This window comes from Melospiza georgiana, chromosome 9, assembly GCF_028018845.1.
Source record: "Melospiza georgiana isolate bMelGeo1 chromosome 9, bMelGeo1.pri, whole genome shotgun sequence".
NCBI classification, from domain to species: Eukaryota; Metazoa; Chordata; class Aves; order Passeriformes; family Passerellidae; genus Melospiza; species Melospiza georgiana.
In genome coordinates, this window is record NC_080438.1 from 8,747,479 (window position 1) to 8,770,635 (window position 23,157).

The 23,157-nt window shown below is 41.1% G+C and overlaps 1 protein-coding gene across 8 annotated transcripts in view; it reads right to left on the minus strand.

The window, feature by feature from the left end:
* Nucleotides 1-23,157, minus strand: part of RC3H1 (ring finger and CCCH-type domains 1) — a 73,284-nt gene that overhangs the window by 42,273 nt on the left and 7,854 nt on the right. For all 8 annotated transcript variants that reach the window (XM_058030701.1, XM_058030699.1, XM_058030698.1 and 5 more), the window contains exons 2-3: nt 7,408-7,773; nt 91-211 (exon numbers count right to left, since the gene is read on the minus strand). In XM_058030701.1, the coding sequence (XP_057886684.1) occupies nt 91-211; nt 7,408-7,638 (352 nt within the window). In that variant the 5' untranslated portion in view covers nt 7,639-7,773. The remainder of the gene's footprint in view (nt 1-90; nt 212-7,407; nt 7,774-23,157) is intronic.

The window sequence follows — 23,157 nt, forward strand, 5'->3', positions numbered from 1 at the left end:
TACTAACTAATAATTGGATAGTTGTCTAGTTTGTTTTGCATCTTGCTTGGTATTTTGTTTCATTTTCCAAGGAAGCAATGCAGGAAGTACCTCTTGCACTGCTGAGTGGTTTGAGGTACAATGCCAATTCTTCCACACATTTCTTGCCCTCCTCATAATGCTTGGTATCTTCAGCTCCACTGCATAAAGTAATTGGCTGCTGCTCAGGAACCTGAGGAGAGATGACATGTACATCTACTATGAATATGCATAAATAAGTGGCAACCATGCTTACAAACATTTATTACTACACCACATTTCCTGTTTTGTTCTCCTTTTGTGATTTTGCTGTATTACTTAGCATTTTTTCAGCTTATTTAGTGAACAAATAGTGTAAGAAACCCCAGTGAGAATGAAAACAAAAATACAAGATTTATGTTTAAGAGACTTGTTTAGTGGCTGAAAGGAACTAGAAGCAGAAGGCTTAACAAGGCACTTCCTGAAACTATAAAACTTTGGCTAAAATAGAACACACTGAAACATCGCCAAAGCTGACTGGCCAAAAATCTCAGGGGGAAGGAAAAAACTGAAGAGAACCCTGCTCTGCTGCTAAGTACAAATTTGTATCTATGTCCTCACAGCTCTAAAACCATGCAGGGATAAGAGACTGCAGCTACTTAAGATTAGTGGCAGAAAGACTTAGCAGCAAATACAATAAGACACCCCTGGAACATATTCTGAGTAGACACAGTTACAAAGCAAGACCAAGTTATCCTCTGTGGTGCATATGAACACACCCTGTGAGTATTATCTGATGATAGAAGCCAACTACATCCTTGGGCTTTTGTGCTGGGTTTTTGTCAGGTGACATTTGTTTCTTCTTCCAGACATTGACCAGAAATCAGGAGTTTTTAAAGGGATTTGCACCACACCCCTCCAAGTTATAATTTTGGTTCTACTTTCCTCTTGGAAAACTTTCAAAGCTTTCATCAAATTTGAGGGTGCAGTATAGCACTGTACTAACACTTCTCAACATCACTGTCCAGCAGTCAACCCAATATGATAGTACAGAGAACTGGAATTCCTCAGAACACTAAACACAAGCACTTTTTCTTTTTGCTATCAAAGTGCAAATATATCTCAGACTTCTATTTCCAAGTCAATCCCCATCCCAGTGGCAATAACAGCATACTAATCCCACATAGCTGCTTACAGGGACCAACCCAGGCCTTCAATCTAAAAGCAAAAGCCTTTAATGCTTCAGTTAAATACAGAGACAAACCTGCTTACCTTCATGTGCAATGCAGCCATGGCAAGAGCAGCATTATGATGGTAACACCACATAAAAGCAGCAAATATATATTAAAAAAAATATATATACACACATATATGGTTGCCATCACCAGTGTGAACAGCTTTTATATAAATTTTAATAAAAACCAATGCTTCAATCATACTTCTCCTTAGACAACTGGGTCACTGTGCTAAGTTTCTCATTTGACACATAGAGCAAAATAAAAAGTTACTATCTTGCTTTTGCAGCAAGCAGGTAACAAAGAAAAGTCTCAAAATGCAACATGTCAGCTGGAATTAACATAGTATCATCTCAAACTAACATAAACAAGATAGAGGCTGTGCCTGATCTAGGCTTCTTCCATTCTTACTAAAGAGAAAACCCAAGTTCAATCACACCAATACAACAAGGTTAGCCTTGATATTTATCACTAATGGAAGTTAACTTGTAATGTTCTGTGGGGTTTTGGTTTCAATTTTGGGCCAGCATTTGTTTGGGGTATTTTGGTTTTTGGGTTTGAGTAGTTTTTTTGTCTGTAAGCAAGAATATTGTCAGCAAAAGGAGATTTTGCAACTCTGTACGTTAGAGTGGACAGCTGTAAATAGTCACAACAACCTTATCTTGAGTGGTTTTTTGGGATTTGGGAAACTATTATTAACTCCTGCAATATTTGCAACTTAACAGAACATTCCACAGCTCCTTTTCGCAGGCACTGCCATTTTAGCAGTGTGCTTCTGCCAGGGCAGCTCCGTGGCAGAACTGGCTGACTGAGCAAATGACACATCTCAAGTGTACCCAGACCCTGCCCCATCTCTGCCCTGTTTCCTGCAGTCCCACACTGTACAAACTCCAATTCTCCTGCAAGCATTCCCTGTGGCACCACTGCCAGCCCAAACAGTGCCAAAGTCCCAGCCCCAGCAGACAGACAGACAGACAGACAAAGGGGCTGGGAACAGACGTGGCACAGGAAGCCATGCTCAGCCCTGGATTTCAACCCTCAATTGGAGTGGGTTTAGCACACATTCAAAGCACTGGTTTGGAATGCCAGACACAGCACAACTCCACCAGTGAGACACAAGGACTGTCTAGCAACTAACAGAAAGCTTCCCCTTCCCCCACGGAAAGGCTGGCAGAGAAAAACTTCCAAGAGCTAATCAAGCTATTCAAACACTATCTGCATATTGTTCCCATTCCTTCTCTTTTGAAGGGAAGCTTCAATGTAAAAATCTAAATGCTTTGTACAACGGTACTGTTTGCAAAATGAGCCCCAAAGAGATTCAACTTTTATCTGAAGTTGGAGTAAGTGTAGTACTGAAGAGTAAAACATGCTTTTTCTCTGGTTTTCAGGAGTGCTTAGGAGAAGAGAATTTAGTTCTCATGCACACACTTCATGCATGCAGTGCACTTCACAATAAAATTTACAAGTAATTTTCTTTTTGCTGGTTGTATTACACGCACTTCCAAGAGGTTTTTTTTTATATTTTAAGATTAGAATAATTGTAAGAATAGTATCTACCCAAGGAAAAATCATGAAGACATAATTCATATAAGTGACAGGAAATGTGAATTTTTGACTTTGGCTCCATCATGGAACTGCTGAGGGACAAGTGAGAAATAACTCAACTCAAAAGCATTTTCACTTCCCCTTCCCAAAATAGCCTTTTAATAGCATGCATGACCCTATGGTTCCTGCTGTTTACAATGCCTCTGAGGAGCCCCAGAATAGATGCCCCACAGAGTGAGCTCATTATTTTCACACTCAGTCCATATTCCATTCTCTCAGACATCACACCCTTGTGACAGCTTCCCCTGCAAATATATTCACATCATGTAATCAACACCTCCCAAAGGGGATGAGAGCAACACAGGAAAAATGATCTCAGCTCTTTAATTGCTTTCAATCTGTGATGGTTTTGCATGTATCTGCTTTGGCAATGACTGCAAGTATCCTGACAGTGGAATGTTACCCATCAGCATGGCTTGTGGCTGTGGGAAGAGACAGGTTATGACAGCATAAAGAAGGGGACTGGAAAAGAATGCTAAAGCATCATCTCATACCAGGCAGTGATTCTGAATTGGTGGTTTAAGTGTAATTTGATGAAGAAAGTCAGCTTGAGTTGTCAGTAATTACCATTAGACATCTAATTGCACAGAATGAGAACATGTTAAACAGACCAAACCCCTTTTTGTATGGTTTGAAAACTGTTTCTAGCAATATTTCCCTCCTCCTCCCTGCAAATGAACGATTTGCTTCCTGCCAAGAGAAATCAAACAAAACCCAAAGCCTACTGTCTTTAGTTCCTCAAAAGTTTACATTAGACAACTTTTTCCACAGATAATTCCTCTTTTGTGGCACTTTATTTCATCAGAAGTTAAAATAAAAAAATTCACACGTGCCTCTAAGAGCTCTGCACTTTCCACCTTCCCCTTTTGAAAGGGCTGTAAATTAAGATCACCCAGTCTCTCATCATGTACAATTCCAGTGTCGAGAATTGTACAGAATTGTTTATCATGTCCAGCAGATTATTCCAAAATTAAAGCACCACAGGCATTTCTGCCACTCTACAGCACCTGTTTGGAATGTGCCTGCTGCTGTTGCATGGTTAAAAAAACAGGAGGGAAGAGCTTAGATGACAGATTCATGATTGGGTACCTTCAAAACACTAGCCAGGTGAATGCTTAAAATAGTTACATATAGTGAGTAATATGGGCATGCTTGAATAGCTAAAATGCAAAACCTTATTCTCACAGAAACAAAATTAAGAGATTCCTTTACCCAGGAAGTCTAAGAAGCAAGGTGTTCTGTGAATGCCTTGCTGATTTGTGTCCAAGGCCATTGTGTCTCCCTTCCCTCATGGCTCCTGCATAGGTACTCAGCTATGTCCAGCTTTCACAAGACTAATAATTCTCATCTTGCCTTTCTGATCCCTCTGCTCCCCTCATTTTATGTAACAAAACATATCTAGACATGGTCTGAACTACCTAACCAGAGGCTGTGGATATCCCATCCCTGCAAGTGTCCAAGGCCAGGCTGGATTAGAGCAAGCTGGGATAGTGGAAGGTGTCCCTGCCCACAGCACAAGGCTGCAATGAGATGGCTCTAAAGGTTCCCCCAGCCCAAGCCATCCTGGGATTCTATTCTATTCTGAGCCCACTGCCTGCCAGAACAGCCCCTGTAACCAGTGTTGATGTGAGCCATGCTACAGGGGAGCAGGCAGAAAATCTGAATCTGCAACAGCTCATTTCACACAAAGGGTGCCTATAACCTGGGCCATGGGTTTCATTTCAGAAAGGGGTGAGGAGAGACAAAACTGAGAAAGAATCTAATTCAAGTAAGAAACCAACACTGTTAGAGTGACAAATTCTATCCAGAGAGAGAATGCTACCATCAGAGAATATGTTCCTGCTTTCCTGGTGACCTGTGACAAATTCAGTGTTTTCCCCAGAAGTAGAATCCTGCTTATTTCACTGGCTGTACTTGTGCAAAAGCCAAAGTGACTTGCCCTGGAATCCTGTCACTGCTGCCAGTCACAGCAGAATAGATTTGTTTCTTTAAACTGCCTGGTCTCCTCCTCCACCTCCAGAAAAAAAGCACTTAACAAGTATAAATGTGTGAATTCCTCAGAAGTCACTCCAAAGGGAAAAGAACAAACTGTTCTTCTCCCTTACAGATAAAAGCTTTAGTTGGGCTTTACTGTATTTCCTTCCAAAATTAAACCTGTTTTTTTGGAATTTAGCATTTACAAATAAAATATTACTGGTCTCTGTGGACTTAGGTTAAAGGTACATGGGACCCTAATGACATATACATGCTCCTGAAACTAAATCCAGAAGTGGAAAAACAAATGGAAGTGGTTTCAACTGAAGTTGACACTACTCATGCTTTGAAAGCTGAATTGCTGCTCACAGACCATTTTGCTGAAATAGAAGAGTACAATCTCTTAGTGGGACAGTTCACAATCACTACTTTCTCTAAAGTACTTTTTTTTTTTTAATTTGTCCTTAAGCAAGCCTTTTTTTATAAAAAGATTTTTTAAAATGGCCTTAGACAGTCTATTGGAAAACAGTAAACGTTTCCCTGTCCTTCCCAGGAAAGTAGTTGTATTCATTTTCTAGTAATCCAGTGTCTGGTAAACACTGCAACAGCTGCCAGGATGGGACAGGAAGAGAAGAGTGAGTTGTACTGAACACTGATTTCATTCACGTGCTCGTTTCAAATGAGGAGCAGGCAGGGAAGGGGCTTCAAAGGTCTCTTAAGGGGAAAGTTTGTCAGAAATAAATAGCTAGGATCCATGGTTACTGTTACAGGTAACAGGAGTAGCAAACAATCAGAAATGAGTGGCAAAGAACAGGGATGGCAATCATGTATCATTTGGTGGCATTTGCAGCTTAAGGGTCATGATGAAACCAGGTCCTGTGAATCTTCTTCCCACAATAGGGATAAAAAGGGAGCACAAAATGACATCATTAGTGCCAAGTCAGAACTTAAAGCTGAGTGCTCTCGAGACAAACACTATACTATAAAACCTTTCTTTATACCTCATATGGATACACATATGGATAACAAAACTCTAGCTGGCTAACTAGTAAAACCAGAAAAAATTCTCAGTTACCTATACAGAGCAGGGTGGATTTCCATCTCATTCCACAGAATCTTGTTTTCATAAAAATTTAAATTCTGGCAGAGATCAAATTGAAGCTATCATACAGCTTCTCATAAAGCTTAACAAGTGCACACAAAATAACCAAATGCAAGGGGAAGACATTTATCACAAATGTGGACATTCAGATGCAACAGGAAATATTCAAGAAACTGCAGAGAGGAAGAACATGTAAGAGACAGAGAATTGTAACTTTTTTAATGACATCACCCATAGATTTAATACTGCTTGGAAGCTCTTCAAAGATGGCAGCATATCACAGAAATGGGAGTGCACAATCTCACTGCTTCCTCCTGCAGAGCAGGATGAGTCACTTAGCACAGCCAGAAACACCACTTGATTTTGAGCTTCTGAAATAACCTCTATGCCATACACCACGAAAAAAACCAACAAATTAGCCATATTACCTGATAAACTAAGAAGTGGCAAAAGCACAGTGGACCTGTAAGTCACAGTACCTAATAAAAAGCAACACAAGAGTATCTCTCTTTCCTCCACACCTTTTACAGCTCTTCCACAATTCTCTCCTTTTCCCCAGACTACAGATCTCATTGAAGTTTCTGCTGCATTTAATTTCCCAGACATTGGAGCAGTACAAAATAAAGCAGTAATCCCTTTATGATAACTGCATCCCAGATACATTTTCATTCTTCACCCATAAGTTAGACAGGATTATCCCTCCTCTCCTAAGACCACAATGCTGTCCACAAGCCTTGGAAGGTGTGGGTCACAGGGAGCTACCCCTGACCTAACATCCATAAACTTGTACCATCTTAAGTCTGTTCTGCAACTGAACAGGGTGATCCTGCTTTCCACACACCCCTGCCCCTTCTTGGGGCTGTTGTCAGTCCCAGTGCCACTCATCCCCATCATATCACCACTTCAGCTGACCTCACCAATACCTACTCCAGCAAAAAAGGGGGTCTCAAGCAGGCTTCCCCCCTCACCACTATGGATTTAGAGTAACATGGCATCTCAGGAAGTTGTGTTCCCATTGCATAGTTTCAAATAAGGCTGTATAAAGGCTGCTAACAGATAGATCTGTCCCACATCCTTTACACACCCCTCCTGCTTTTGGGACAACCAAACACAGGTCTCACAGGGTGAACACAGTACAGCACATAACCTACCACAGAGAAATGTCTTCCACAAAATAAGCTCACTGATCCAGCTCATCCTTTTGGCAGAGCATGGCTAGGTAGGAGTCAAGGAAGAAGGAAGCAAACACAACAAACCCGCTCCGGTGACAGCCCACGGAATTAGACGTAACAGAAGTTATGGTCACCAGCACAATAAAGATTTAAACTGCTGTTCCAGGCACTTTTACTGCTTCCTGCAGACATCTACAAAAAGGTAGATGCCTTCTCTTCACATCATTAAGACAATATAATATTCTTTATTATTCCTGACTTGTCCTCCTAAAAGAAGGAAAATACTGAAACAGATGAAAAAAACAATCAAAAGCAGGGATACCTGAGCACCCACAAGCTGCAGCAAGGCTGAGTTGACAGGCAGGAGCTCAATGTCTGTGTTGATAGTGGTCTGGTCAAAGGGACATGCCTTGCGGTGGAGCTTGTTGAGGCACATCTTGCAGACAGTGTGGCCGCAGCCCAGGCTGATGGGCTTGCGGATGGTTTCGTCGAAAGTCTGTGTGCAAATCGGGCAGGAGAGAAAATCCGTCCATTGTGGAGCTTGTACAGGCATTGCTTCACCAGTTAATTGACAAGACAAAAATCTAAAGCACAGATTCCACTGGAATCAAAATTTTGCAAAAAAGTCTGTTTGGTTTTAAATATCTTCTGTAAGTACAGACAGTCTGCACATAGTGTGAAACATAACCTAGAAGAAAACAGAAACACAGAGTTAGCGTTCTGTACCAGAACAGGCACGGGAGCTCCTTTGTGCTAGGGAAGCACCACTCCCTGAGGAGTAGCTGAATTAAACACAGGACTGAGTCACGACTTGCTTTAGTTCCAGCTAGTCTCTGGCTCTGGAAAAGCCAGTGTAAACCATTCCTGTGGTTACACAGTTTAAAATAAATCATGGAAGATAACTATCACATTGAAGTTGAAAGACTAATTAGCTTCTCGTTTTTTATTTTCTCTCTTTAAAAATGAGCAAATAGACATCAACAAAATGTGAATAAAAAAGACAATTCCACTAATCCACTTTTGTACAATAATGACTGTACAAAATAATTAAATATTGAAATAATTTTACTAGACAAGGCTTCATCCAAAGCCTCTATCAGAAGCAACCTTTCTTCACAGTCCAGTGGGCTCTGGATTGGCACACAATGACTCCAGAAAGGTGTGAGCTGCCCAAGCCTGGAGGGGGATTGGAGGGATGGCTCAGGGTCAGTCAGACACTGTGCAATGCAGCTCTCACACCTCACTCAGTGACACTGTGCTGCTACTCCAGCACCTTCACACAGCCTCACATGTGCTGAGCTCTGTGGTAGCACATGGACCCACCCAGACACATCTCAGTTACCCTGGCAATCTGCATGCACTCCTGCTGGAATTCAGCACTGTCAACTTGCTCTCTGTTTGCCATCCAGCACCTCCAGCCTTCAAAAACTGGACAACCACTTCTAGCAGTCATTTATGACTGCATACTGTTCCTTAACTGTTCCTTTTGTGACCCCAATTTATATAATTCACTGTCTGCATAGAGATTACATGCACAGAAAAAGAAACACCTTTACTCTGTAGGGAAACCACACTGGAACTACAATAGAGGAAAAGCTGGGAGTTCTTTACTACTTATTGGCACTTGCAAATCAAATTACTTACAAGATCAAACATTACTCATTATAAGGGAATGGAAGACAAGATATTGCTTTGGGACAGGAAAAAAGCAGAACTCATATGAGTAGAAATGTACAAGAATAGATGGATCACATGATATGAAAAAACCATTATAAAAAAGAAAATTGGTAATTAAATAGTTTCTGATGTCTGACTTACTTTCACCAGTGGAATATTCATAAACAATTTTCTAAATCAAGGAGCAAAATGACAACAGAAATACCATCCCAACCACCCATATATATTAGTTTCTCTTTTCCACACACTACTGGCTTCAGTTTCAAACCAAGGACTGCAGACTTACTTGCTAAGTGTCTGTTCTGACAGAAGTTCTGCCATAAGCAAAAGCAACTTTTTATCAAATCTTCAGCTTAAAAAATGTTTACAATTAAAATCTAAATTCTAAAGGCAAAGAGAGAAACTTTATATCAGGACCTGTGCAATTCAGAGTCAAGGCATTTTAAAACAGAAAAAAATTTCTAATGCTAAAATAAAGACTCTGAAAAGCCTCTGCCACTTTTTTTTCTGGAAAGAAACAGGCTTCTTTTGCAGAATTTAGTGCAATCTTGTCCACAGTTAGCACTACTTTGCCAAGGTAAACAATGAAGTGTTACTTGTTAAGCTTTCAGCTGACTTTCATCAAACACCTAACTTTAGCTCTAAAGCTAATGAAAAGGAGTTTTACTATGATGATGTCTCTGAGTCACTTCCCTTCAGGATGCTTTATGATTCTAGGGAAAAAATAACTATTTCTCTTTTCAAAAGACAATATACAATGCCACACAGGCTCTGGTTCCCAGCAATAAGGAATCAATAAAAAAATCAGTATTACCCAGGCAGGGAGGCACAAGGAAGAGGTGGCACCATACGTGGTTAACCCTACACCAGCATTGCACAACAAGATGTCAAGGTTGTTCAGGGTTCCCCCTTCCAAAATACCTCTTTAATGGCAAATCAGCCATTTTCTCTCATCTTGTCAGCAAAGGCTCAAATCATTCTCGTTACTAATGTATCACCTCAACCCAAATGAAATCTCCTATACTTTTAGGTTACTACACTGACAGATGATATCCTAAAGCATTCAGCAAATTTATTTCCAAGCCTTCCCTGGCTACCTGCCCTCCTATATACTAAGTAAATGTTGGTAACAAGCATTCAAGCTTTACTATCCTTTGTAAACCAAATCTGCAACAGAAATTACCCAGAAACTCTACAGAAATCCTTCTGCACAGAGCAGTACACAGCCTGGTAAATCTACTGTATGTATGGCTGTGCTATGAAATATCCTTTGGGGATCAAAATTTAAGAGCTGAATCATAGTTCTTCCTTTTGACCACACTGCTATTAGAATATCTAGCAACAATTTCCCAGACTTCTCTGCAATTCAGAAACAAACTGAGCAGTCTACTTAAATTATTAGCCAAGCATTCAGGAAAAGAAGTTTTCTATTAACTGAGGAGACTTAAAACCAGAAGCTAACATGAAGCTGTACCATCAGGTCTAGAAAGCAGATGTGAGCATGGAGACACCACTATCCCAAGCTGTGAACTAGAAGGAAGGAGTTGAATGCAACTTTAATGTTAGTAAACTAATTCAAAAACCCCAGTGAACAGAGCCATGTTGTTGCTACCTGTCCTCTGGCATAATGAAATAGGTCATATTTATTTACAAATTCAACAGTTGAAAGAGAAGTTTGGGGAGTCTGGAGATGAAGGGACTAATTAGTGGCATCCATGATCCTGTGCCAAGACAGGTCTCCAAAGGCTGGGGAACGAGGGAAGCAAAGCTTGTACACAAGCACAGCTCTGAGAGACTCTGCAGGGTCTGAGCCTGTGTCCTGGTGCCTAAGTGCCAAAAGAAGGCCACTGACAATAGCACATGGAGCTGTGAGAAACCTCAGAAAGCCATCCACTTCAGCACAGTGTAGCTGCTGCACCAGATGGCTGACTGGGGTGATGCAGCCAACCTTCTCCCCACAGACAAGAACAGCTGTTGGAACAAGGAGCCCTGTGCTTCTGAAGAACTCCACAGCAGATCAGCACACACCTGTGGAAATTCCTGATCCCACACAGGACAGCAATGGCATCCCAGGGACTGAGCACTCACAAGGCACAAGCACCAAAGCAAGTACTGGTGGTGGCACAGCTTTCCACATTTATGGCCCTGTTTTCCCCAGATCAGCCCTCACACAAGGGAGCAGAGCCAAGCACTGAGACAGATACAATGTAAATCTCTTCCAGGCACAAAGCTCAGATGTAGAGACCTGAAACCACTGAAGATACTGTGCCTTGTATCAAGGTCTGTGACTCACTGTGACGTTAGAAATAACTGGAAAAAACCAGTCTCCAACTTCAAAGAGCTACTTTGAATAGGAGACATTACAAATGGTAATAAAACAGTGGAAATAAGACAGTTTCACTACCACTGTCTGCTATTGGAACCATCACCACTATAGAAAGAGAACACTTTGAACATGTGCAGCAGGAAAAGTATATTCACTTTTATAGTATAATGCTTTTTAAAAAAATGTTTCTGTTCAGCATTATACCAGAGGTAAGCAAATAATAAAGAATGTAAAAAATTACAAAAGACATAATTATTTAAATAGCCCACCTCTCCATAATATTACATTTTTAACCCACACTCAATTCACTAAGTATTTCACACACAATAGCTTCTAACACTGAAAAATGTATCTCCATACACATACCTTTGTGCATGATTAAAGAAAAGAGACACATCAAACCCAAGAAAGCAAAAAACTAAAAAGTTGAAACTAAAACTAAAAAATTACAGTTTTTTGTCTTCCATAAATTGGAAGACAAAAAGGTGTAATTAAGATGAAGATACCCCAAGGCAGAGTTTGAATCCTACACTGAAAATGATTTTGTTATTTCTGAGTTTGAAAATATAAAGTACCTGTATGCAAGTCTCATCCTCCTGTTTACCCCTGCATAAGCTGTTTTACCCACATCTAGAACCACCAGGAAAAATCCCTCCTCTCTTCTGGGCCTCCCAGCCCCCAAGAAATCCTTGAAATTCCATCCTTCAACCCAGCCTGGAAATGTCACGCTGTAATCAGATCGGTGACCTGTCTCCTCTGGGACCCTGCCAGTGCTTTAGGGAAAGACCTGATTATTCCATAAACCCCTGGAACAACCACTCCCTCCTCACTCTGCTGGACAATGCAGAGGCTGACATAGCCTCATGTCCAAGTTATGTCTGTGGCAACCAGAGTCTTCCACATGTCCTCTGCAGATTCAGCTCTGGACAAAAGACGTTTGTAACGTGCAGAACAGTCTGTACCAACACGCACTGGCATCGAGTTCCACACACAATGACACACAGGCAAACTCCTCTGCTTTCAGTTTGAGCTCGGGGCACTCTGAGGGAGCCCTTTGGTGCAGGCTCCAAGCACACCCCAAATCCCCTCACAAACATGTTCTTTGGAGGCAGCATGCTCTTGCATGGACACATCACGTGCTGTTTCATCACAGCCGAGCTGGCACTGCTCTGTCCCACAGCAGCCCACACTAAGTCATGGCACACTTTAGGCACATGACTCAGCATACCTAAGGGGCACCCTTGGCTCAGCTCCTGCCAGTTCAGTACACAGAGCTTTAAGAGCATTACTCCCTCCTGAGTTTTATGTATTCCCACAGCATTTCATTACCCAAACAGCATCATCACCTCAACCAAAATTCAGTTAAGCTGAAGCTGCTTCATTTCTGCTGAGTATTACTCCTGGCTAAACTTCCTGTGGCAGTTACCAGCGAGCACAAGTAAAGCCCATTTAGTGCTAAGCTTAACACTACAGCAGCTCCTCATGGCCAAAACAAACTCAGGCTTGCCAACCGATACAACTCTTGAGTAATCATTATTTACTCTAATAAAGAAAACACCATTGCATTAATTCTTTTAAAGACTCTTACTCCTTGATAATAACTTACACTTTTCTGAGAAAAAGAAACTTTTCTGAGAAAAAGTAACCACTTCTCTCTTCTGTGAGACTGGTCCTGTGCTACATTAACTACTTCAAAACCTCTGACAGTTGGAAATTAAAAATAAATCAACAACTTAAATTAACAGACAACAGTTAGTAAAGCAATTCCTAACTCATTAGGATTACCAGATACCCATAGTACAATTCTAGCCAGCAGCTGAATCTCCTCCATTCCTGTCAAATTTTTGCCGGTGTTTCACAAAACCTTTTAATTTTCTACTTCAGTGTGCTCACTGTAATAAACAGTATTTCTGAGGGCACTTAAGTAGTAGTTTTTGTCTTTTCCCTGAGGAAATACTTTAGGAAGTCCTGAATATCATTTTAGGGAAAAACTAACCTGACAACCTGTGGGAAGCCCTGACCAGCTAAAAGTAATGTGGTTTTTTTTACACGCACCCTGTACTGCCAACTTCACGGTTCACAGAAAAGGGTAAATTACATTAGCTATGTTTTCCATATCCAGTTCCACAGAAAAACCTCTGAGAAATTTTCAAGAGAGAGGGAAAGTCCTGACCAGAGAAGAGAAGGTAGAAGAAAAAAAGTTTCTTACCTGTGCCTGGGAAGCTCCATGAACAACACATCCCATAAGGCCAGAAGAGTAAATGGGACAGATTCAGGGGTTTTTTCCCCTTCCTGTTTGCTCTCTCGAGCTCCCCAGCAAACTCTGCAGGCAGCAAGGGCCCGACTTCCTCATTCCTGCTCATTCCTGCTCGGCGCGTGCGCGCTGCCGGCACCACCCAGCACTGCCCACAGCACAGGGCCCAGCTGAGAAATCCCCACCCAACCACAACCTGCACCTCTGTACGTAATGCACACTCCAGCCCTTCCTGCAAAGCCCTAGCTGGCTTCAGCAGCGGGGTAATAAAGCTCTTGAAAAGAGAAGCAAAGATAACATCACAAACATCGTCAAAACCATGTCCCAGAGTAACCGAAGCTCAGTTAGGTCGGATTCAAGATCTGCTTTCTCTTCTCCTCGGTAATTTTTGACTGCGAAAACACAGGGAGAAATTTCTGTAATATCAGGCAAATATCTCTCACTTGGTAGAGTCAGTGAAGTACCTTATGAAAATGGGGCCAGTTAAGGACAAGATGTTACTCCTTATCTGAAGTTTCCTGCCTAGCAATAACACAAGGAAAACAAGAAAATCAAACCATCAACAACACAACTCTACCATAGTACCTCCCCAACAGAAGCTCTGAAAGCAATTTACAATGATTTAAGCTTCCCAACATCCCGTGAGGCAAGACCTCATGTCTTCCGACAGGAAAAAAACTGTTGAATGAAGTTATTTATATGGTGTTTAACAGGAAAAATATGGAATGAAACATGATATATAATTTTCTTGACCCCTATTCTCACCCAACCATCATTAGGGTCATGAACATTAAAAGACAACATGTGTAGACAAAATTTAAGTGTTCTTGCTCATGCTTTCCAAAATATAAAACCTGCATGTGAATAAAATCATAAATTTTCAGGGAAGATCTACAGAACCAGCTTCATAATTTCTGGTTAATATTATACATCCCATACAGCTTATTTAAAAGAGGAAATAACATACACACCTATCTATATTTATATTTTATATATCAATTCCTATGTTATATATATAAAACATATATATTTATATATAAACATATATATTGTTTTGCATGTTTATATATAAATAAATGCACATATATATATAATGCCTATCTATAATATGTATATCTATATCTAAATAGCAAAATGGTTTTATGATCTACCACCTAGAAAGATTTTTCTACCAATAGATGATAAAGTCTAGGGAGTTAATAGCAGACAACAGCTCTATAACATGTTCCTTTCACTTCAAATTAGGAGTTCTTGTATTTGTCAACGAAAACTCTAACAGGAACACAATGATTAAACCAATATTTTAAAAATCAAGGAAAACCCAAACAGATTAATAGAAGAAAGGCAGTAGGCACTTCAAAAATCCACAGTAGTTTTCAGGACAGGGACCTGAGTTCAATGGGTCAAATCCTCAGGAGCTCTCAACCCTGCTGCCAAGGAGGCAAGCTAACAATTTGCTTTTCCCAGAGAAGACAAATATTTTAAAAAGCCATGACAAAGATAAAGAGGACAAGCTTGTAGAAGTCTTCAGATTCAAGGGTACAGACAGATACTACCTTCTCAGTGTCAGCTAGAGAAGTCACTAGTCTTTCTTTCCCATTCCTTCCTGAGATATTCCAGCTGGACTGGTTGCATAGTTGTCCAAGCTGAAGTTTTAAATAGATCTTTATTAATAAACACAGGTAGGCAGAAATGTGGGTGGACAGCAGTTACACAACCAATACCTCATTTTAACTAAAACAAGGCAACAAATCAGCCACACAAACAGCTTGTCTAAAACAGCCCCAAGTAGTGGACTTGAGGAGGAGAAAGCAATTGAAGGGAGTTGTGTTCTGGATCACCAAGACCAGAATTGTTCTTTTCCATGCAAGAACAACCTACAGTTACCTGACAACTACTACTACAGGCATCTGGCAGATGAAAATGAGAAGTTGAGGAAAGGAGAGGGGAAGATCTTGGTGCCACTACAATGCCTTTATCCTTCCTTAGTCATGAATCATTGAGAAGACCCAGCACAACTCAGTGAAAAAGAAAGCATTAAAGAAAGCAATCTAACAAAAAGGTACAAAGTACTGCTTTGATGTCTGTGACATTACAGCTACAATAACACTACAACTGCAACGTCAAACAATGAGACAGAAAGGCAGACTTACAGGGTGGCTGGAGATTCTGGTTCAAAAAGCCCTCTAACCTACAACACAACCTTTAATAATTATCCCTCATCCCCTGCACTTCTTCTTTTATGAAGAACTCCACAGGTATTAAGCAACCATTCTCAGTGTCCACCTGAAAACTTAAGTCTCGGGATTTCTTTACAGTGTTTTCTTCTTGCTTCTCATTTCTCTGATTGGGAGGTGGCTTTTCTTGTAACTTAGTAGATGTCATCTTTGTTTTAAAAATAGATGCCAAATAGCTTCATGTTAATAACATATAATAACTGCTGTTTACATAACTGCTCTCTAATAAAGCTTCAGATATTCTATTTATTTTCAAAGCAATTTATTTTGGAAGACTGCATTTAAACATTAAAAAATCTTTTAATAACAGCAGAAAGTCAAGAGCAGTGAAAACTAATCAATTTTTTAACAAAACTGCCAATGTAGTTGCTTGCCTGCCTGTTTAATGTACAAGTTCATTTTTAACATCACCATCACAAGAAGGGCTATTTTTTTCTGTTACATACAAAGTCACCTCTAGACTACTGAGATGTTGTTTCAAAAGGCAATGGAGCACCTCATTTTTGTGGCACACATATTTTATCATAGTGGGAGTCCAGAGAGACAAAGTATATTTTTTAACCCTCTGATCCTTATTGTATTTCTATCCATTACATGTTCTCTCAAAGATTTTGATACAGTTACTGAACTATATCAGCTTCAATAAATCAGCTTCTTTACTTCAGGCACCTGCTCAGTCCAGCATGTGACATCATTTCTGTATTATGATGAAATGGTATGGCACCATCAGCTGCAGAGAAAAGATGTCCATTTACAAACAATGGGCATCACCACAACACAGCAGTTTTTGTTAAAACTTGAGGCAGGCAGCCTGAGGAATTGCTAACAGAAGATAATCCAGGTTTTCCTCATCTCCCTCCATATCAGTCAAGTCTAGCTGCTAAAAAATTGTTAAACATTAATTAAATGAGTGCCCTTGGGGCCAAGAAGGCCAATGGTATTCTGGGATGCAACAGGAAGAGCACTGCCAGCTCTCCCAGGGCTGATCCTACCCCTGCTACCCAGGTCTGGGCTCCTCAGGGCAGGAGAGAGCTGGAGCTCCTGGAGCAGGCCCAGAGGAGGCTGAGGAGATGAGGAAGGGCGTGGAGCAGCTCTCCTGAGGGACCTGTGGCTGTTCAGCCTCCAGAGCAGACCCAGCTGAGAGGGGCCCTCATCCCCCTGTGTCCCTGTCTGCAGGGAGGGCTCGGAGCAAGGACCAGGCTCTGCTCCCTGGGGCCCAGCAGTGGCACAAGAGACCATGGGCAGGAATGGATGGCCAAGAAGTTCCACCTGAACATGACCAAGAACTTCTTTCCTGTGCAGTGACCAAGCACTGGCACAGAGAGCAGAGAGGCTGTGGAGTCTCTCACTGAGGATATTCCAGACCTGTCAGGACACAATCCTGTGCCATGTGCTCTGGAATGACCCTGCTTGAGCAGAGAGGTGGGACCCACTGACCCACTGTGGTCCCTTACAACCTGATCAACTCTGACTCTCTGAAAATACCCAAGCTGTAAACAAAGAGCAAATCACAGCCACTACCTACAAGCATGATACTTCAAATGAGATTTAGCACAGCAGCAACAGAAGGTAATCTTTCTGAAAAAACTAATGTGTGTTAATCACCTTAGCCTTGTGAGGATCCAAACATCCAGACTCATATTTGCATTCTACAACCAAGGTAGACAGATACTGAACTTTACCTATTTAGCATTTCCAGTGCATTTTCAGACATAGGCTTAGAGCAGGGCCTAGGCCACTTCACAGAAAGTACTCTCCATCTCTGTTAAGGATCTAAGCCTATCCAAACCAAATTCTCTTCCTTCTCACATTCGCTCCTAAAAGGTTCCAAAAGATGTTTCAGATCTCTTAAATGGTTAAGAAGTCCTGGAAACAAGGGAAAAAATGTGGGAAGCACAGAAGAAGGAACTTGAAGGCGGACACTTTTAGCATCAGTAGACTTGTCAAGCTCTTAGGTGTGGTTTCATAAGCAGCTTATTTGGGCACAACCAGGGCAACACAGACTTTCAATGTATTTCTTCATTAATGGAAGGCATCTTCCAAGTACTGCCTAAATTCTAACTAGCTACCTAAATGTAATTCAGCAGTCCTAACAATAAGGCTACACTCACAGGTTGGAATGATGACAGTAGGCAAAATGGAATAAGGAATATGAGCAATAACTTGTGGAATTGTTACTTTATACTAAATCCACACCAAAATTACCTAATTTCAAAAACAGGACTAGATTTAAGCAATGCTTAATGGTGCAAGTTATGCAAATTCAGTCAAAGCTATCCTTTCAGCTCACTGCAGTACTGTCCAGAGAATGCTCTAGCAGCCCATAACTCACATCACCTTACTGCCCCTAGAACCTAGCTGCAAATAGGAAGCAATTGTAAATGCTACAATAGTTGATACAAAAATAGCTTACAGGGCCCAAACAAAACCAGACATACTTCTTTGTTGAGTCCTGTAATAGCTTCACTTGCAAAAATAGCAGGAATATTACTCATCTGTGAAACTCATGTTCGTTATCTTATTCTACCTGTTTTCATGACAGAGACTGCAATTGTGTTTTAATAACACAACCTAATCTACACTACAGCTCTGGAGTCATCCAAGGTCAAGAGGCAGCTGTGGCAGAAATGGCACCGAGCCCAGAGAATTTCAGCTCTCTTGTTAACAATTGCATAAATAAAAAATTAGCTAGTCAACACACTATACAAGATTTTCTCCACATCTCTAAAAGATTTGATGTAAAAATCCAAACACTCTTCAGCACTGACAAGCCTGCTCAAGACTTTTAGGCAGTGTTAAATTACCATTCACACAGAGCTTAAAGTCTTTAAGTAGCAGCAGGAGAGGTCACACAACTGTTGCTGAAAAGCAGGTTAATTCAGGTACGTCTGACTCAGAATGTAATTGAGCCTCACTTGCTTTAAATGATACTGGCAGCCGGTGATTCAATTTGTAGCACTGCTAAAAAAAGCAGTTCCAGAGGCCAAAAATAGCCGGGGGCAAGGTACTGGTTTTGAATTAGACTTTTCAGGCAACCTTCAATTACATGAAAAAAATCCCATCCTTACATATTTTGCAGCCTTTGTGTCAGTCTCACCTTCTAGATTTATAAAAATAGAATCATTTCTTTGCAGCTTGACAACATCATTAAAAGTTGTGTTAGTTTAACACAAGCTGGCTTTTAGTGGGGGTGGAGGAAGCCACAGAGGTTGCTTCTGAAATAGAAGCTCCTTGAAATTTCTACCATGTCCAGCAGAGCCAATCCCTAAAGGCTGTGACATGGACATATTGGCCGGCCCAGTGAGGGAAGTTAGCAACGCCTCTGTGACGACATAGTCAAAAAGAACAAAGGGAACTCAATTCCTCTTCTGCCTCTGGGAGGGGTGGTGAGAAGGGCCACTGGGCCCCTTTCCCAGCTGGCCATTGGGGCCCTGCTGCCGGGGGCACCATCCTGGCACCACGAGCAGCCGGAGTGGAACCCACACGGCCGGGGCCAGCGGCGGGAGCAGCCGCTCAGCCGGGACTGCGTGGTTGGAATCGGCGCGGCGCCACACGGCCGCTGCCATTTTGGCTTGGATCACAATGGACTGGGCTCACAATGAACCTGACTTGCTCAGCTGCTTTCAGCCAGCCATGCTGCCAGCAGAAGGCCAGAGGAGGCAGCAGCTTTTCCTTTTTGGCGCCCCATACGAGGAGAGGTGCTGAGTGGAGCCAGCGGCCGGTGCGAGGGGCTGGCAGGGACCACATGACCATGGAGAGCAATTCCCGATGCTCTCCCTGGGCAGAGCCAACCTTTGAGCACTGCAGAACTCCATAAAAACTTTACAGCTGATAGAACTTGATAACAAAGGAACCTACGGCCACCAACTCTTTTCAGAGCCAGAAAAAGGAGAAGGGGAAGACGTGAGGAGAACAACATGGTGATACTAATGTCGGTGAAAAGGAGGGAGGTGGAGGAGGTGCTCCAGGCATGGGAGCTGAGATTCTTCTGCAAGCCATGGTGAGAATTATAACACCACAGTTTCCCTGTAATTCATGAAGTGCATGGAGAAGATACAGAACTCACCCACAGTCTGTGGAAAAAAAAGGTGCTCACACCAGAGTGTGTGGATGCTGAAAAGTTGTAATCTAAGAGAAACTTGAAGAGAGACAGAGAGAACCCTTGCTTCCAGAGACAGAGGAAAAAGAGCCTTGCTTTTATACTGGAACAGCTCATCCTTAAACACTACATCCCACAAACTAAATGGCTCATGAAAAACAGTTATGGGAAGACTGCTTTGCCCATGGGAGAGACTCCCTTTGCAGCACATTGGGCAGGACTGCTACTAAGAAAAATCAGAAGCACGTTTGAGAAGTTCACAGAGAATGGACTCCCATGGGAAGGACCCCCCAGCATAACAAAACAGACTCCTTCCCCTAAACAAACTAAAGAAAAGGTTTCAGAACTGAAAATTGACTATAAACTCCATGTTTTATCTCCTTGCACTGTTAATGATGGAAAGAGCTGCGGGTGAAAGTGTTCTAAAGCTTTATTTACTTCTCATTATCGTCTTTTAATTCCGTTAATAAATTTTTCTTTATACCTTTTAATTTTTGAGCTTGTTTTGCCCTTAGAGTGTTTTCTCCTAATCCTTATCTCACCCCATGAGCCTTTTAGTTGTTCTTTCCCCCTCTTCTGCTCAACTATAGAGAGGAGAAAAAGTGAATAGTTTCTTTTGGGTGGTTTTTTTTTGTGGGTATCTGGCTTCTAGCCAGTGTTAAACCCATGACAAAATTACCCACCGTTTTAGTGAGTGGTAACAAAAGGCTCAATTCTCAGGGTTTCCATTAAACACCTACTCTTAAACCAGTAACAAACATTTCAGGCTTAACCACAAAAATGAAAACTGTTGCCTTACATTTTTTGATAGAGCAAACAACATAAGATAGTCATGTGTAAGAGAAAAAAACCCAACCCCCAACATGTCAATGATCTTCCCATCAGTAATGGATAAGAGGTTTATTTATTTATTTTTTGCAGAAGCCTGAATTCAACTGGGAAAAAGAATATCCTACATCCTCTCATAAAGAGGTTTTGAATTATAACCCTAGTTATAGAAGTTAAAAGTTACCTAACTTGAAAATCATTCAATCAAGAAGGCAAAATGCAATAATCCTGGGAGTAATCTACTAAAAATTCAGTGCCAGCTTGATGAATTTTGCTGCTTATGACTTGTAAAAACAGTTCTCCTCCAAACAGGGAATGCTGTCTTTTTTAAAAGAGTCCTCTTACTGCTTCCTTGCATGAGACTTATTCTAAATGGAGCAATCCACAAAGAATTTTTCTCATTCCCAGTTTTCAAAGATAAATATATCTCTAAAAACATATTACAACTACATTATTGCAGTATCAGCAACCAGAAGGATGTAAAATAAAAAATACATGGGATAGTTTGTGAAATTATATCTCACAAACTCCTGCCAGAGCTGTGTTACTAAAAAGTACACAGATCTCCACAGCATGCTGAACCAGCTTGACTTTTTAAAAGCAAAGGGTAAACTTGCACTAGTGGACTTTATTCACAGAAATTTAGACTTCACTCAAGGAAAACTAAGATACTGGACTAGATAAGGCTTATCTAGTCCAATATCTTAAGATAAGACTGAAATAGGCTCAGAAAGAAAATAACATTAGCTGCAAAATCAAGCAACTCTGTACTTCATTTGGGTGGTTTAGCTTCCATTGACAATCTCCCTGAAGCAGTGACAGCTCACCATGAGATGTTAACAGGCACTGTCCCAGACTGCCAGGAGACCACAAGGGATTGAGCATTTACACACCCTGACTGCAGTGCTACCTTGTCCAGCACCCTGGGAGTACAGAGTACACCTGATCAGTGTTTTACAGTTATGGCACACATGAACTACTCAGAAAGATCCTTCCATGCTTCAAATTTCCTGGTTTTAACAGTCTTAAAAATAGAACTCAGCTGCCCATTGCACCAGTGTTGCTGCAGTCCAAGCCATGACAAATGACAAGCCAGCCATGTACAGCAAGTATTTGCATGATTTGATAATTTAAATTTCCTCTGGCTTGTGCTGCGTAAGCCTGGTTAAACAGCAGATATCCAAATATATGGTAAGGCATAGGAAAGGAAAATGAGGCATTGAAACTCTTACCACCCATGCAGTTTCTTTACACATATTCCTGTTTTCAGCCACTTGCTGTTTTTGGAATAAAAGCAATGACAGTATGCTAAAACCTAATGACAATTCAAGAGAGAAAATTCCAAAAATGGGTAAGCCAGAGGCAGCTGTAACAGCACTAGTGTATCCCTCATAACTGCACTGGGAATTATTCAGTGTGCAAAACCTTACAAGAACAAAGTATTTAAATGTGTTTATTAGCATACTGCAGTCACTGGATTTCCATAGGCTTACTGTCCATTTTTATTCTGTAACGACAACTCACATAACAGCTTGTTACATCAACATCACTGACTATTCCCACTTCTCAAAAGCTCCACCAAGTTTCTGAAATTGCATTAATGAATTATCAGATATGCTTGAAGGAAAGGATTGCTGTCACTCATTTCCCCGTGCTAAAAGCTCCCAATTACTGTCATATAAACTGGTAAATGAGCAAGGGCTTTTCCCCCTTTTGTCCTCTCCTGGGGAAGAACAAGTCACATTTCTATTAATCAGGTGAATGAATACCTATATTACTCACAGGAAGACACTGTAGAAGGTTGGGGTTTTTTTTTCCAATTGAGATTTTAGTTCAAATATACCTGTGACTGTTTTAATACTGGTGAGTAATCCTGACTCCACACCCCTTTCCTCTCCTGTAGTGCCTAATGTGACAGCCACATCATCACATCCTCAAATGCCAATACAAGGATTTCTGTGGAAGCCTTTCCTCCTGCTATGTCCTGAAGTCACCCACACCGTGGCCAAGCTTCAACTTGACAGAGCTCAAGCTCTGTTCTCAACTGGTCTAGTGAATCTAAAAACTCACATAAAAACTGCTGTGAGCACAGAATTCTCCTGAGAAACACACCCACAGACATCCCCACCCCACCCCTGAGTGCTATTTTGTTAGAAACATTTGACTGAAAAGTTCCACTGAGAAAGGAGTGACCAGAAAAGCTTACTATAGATCTCTGTTTGCTGAAATCATGTCAATCCTCAGATTTACAGAAAATCAGGCAGGAAATATTGCATTTCTATGAACTGCAGTGCAGACGTTGACACTTATGTTATTCTGCCTTAACTGACAAATTTCCAATACTCCTGGTAAAGGAATGAATGCTAAAAAAAGCCTGAAAGTTACTTGCCAGTGTTGATGCCACCTTATTAGTGCTATTTGTACTTTTTTCTTTTTGCAAATGCTACAGAAATGAGAAAGAACATAATGCATTAAGGACAGATGCAAATTTTGCCAAGTTTCCCCCCACTAAGAATATATTCTGCAAAAATCACACTGCTCAGAGAGAAGATAAGTCTTAAGTCTAGTAATAACTAGAGAAAAGGGGTAAATTTAGTACAAGTATAACTTAAGGAATTTATTTTGATTTGCAACCAATTGGGCTGTGCCTT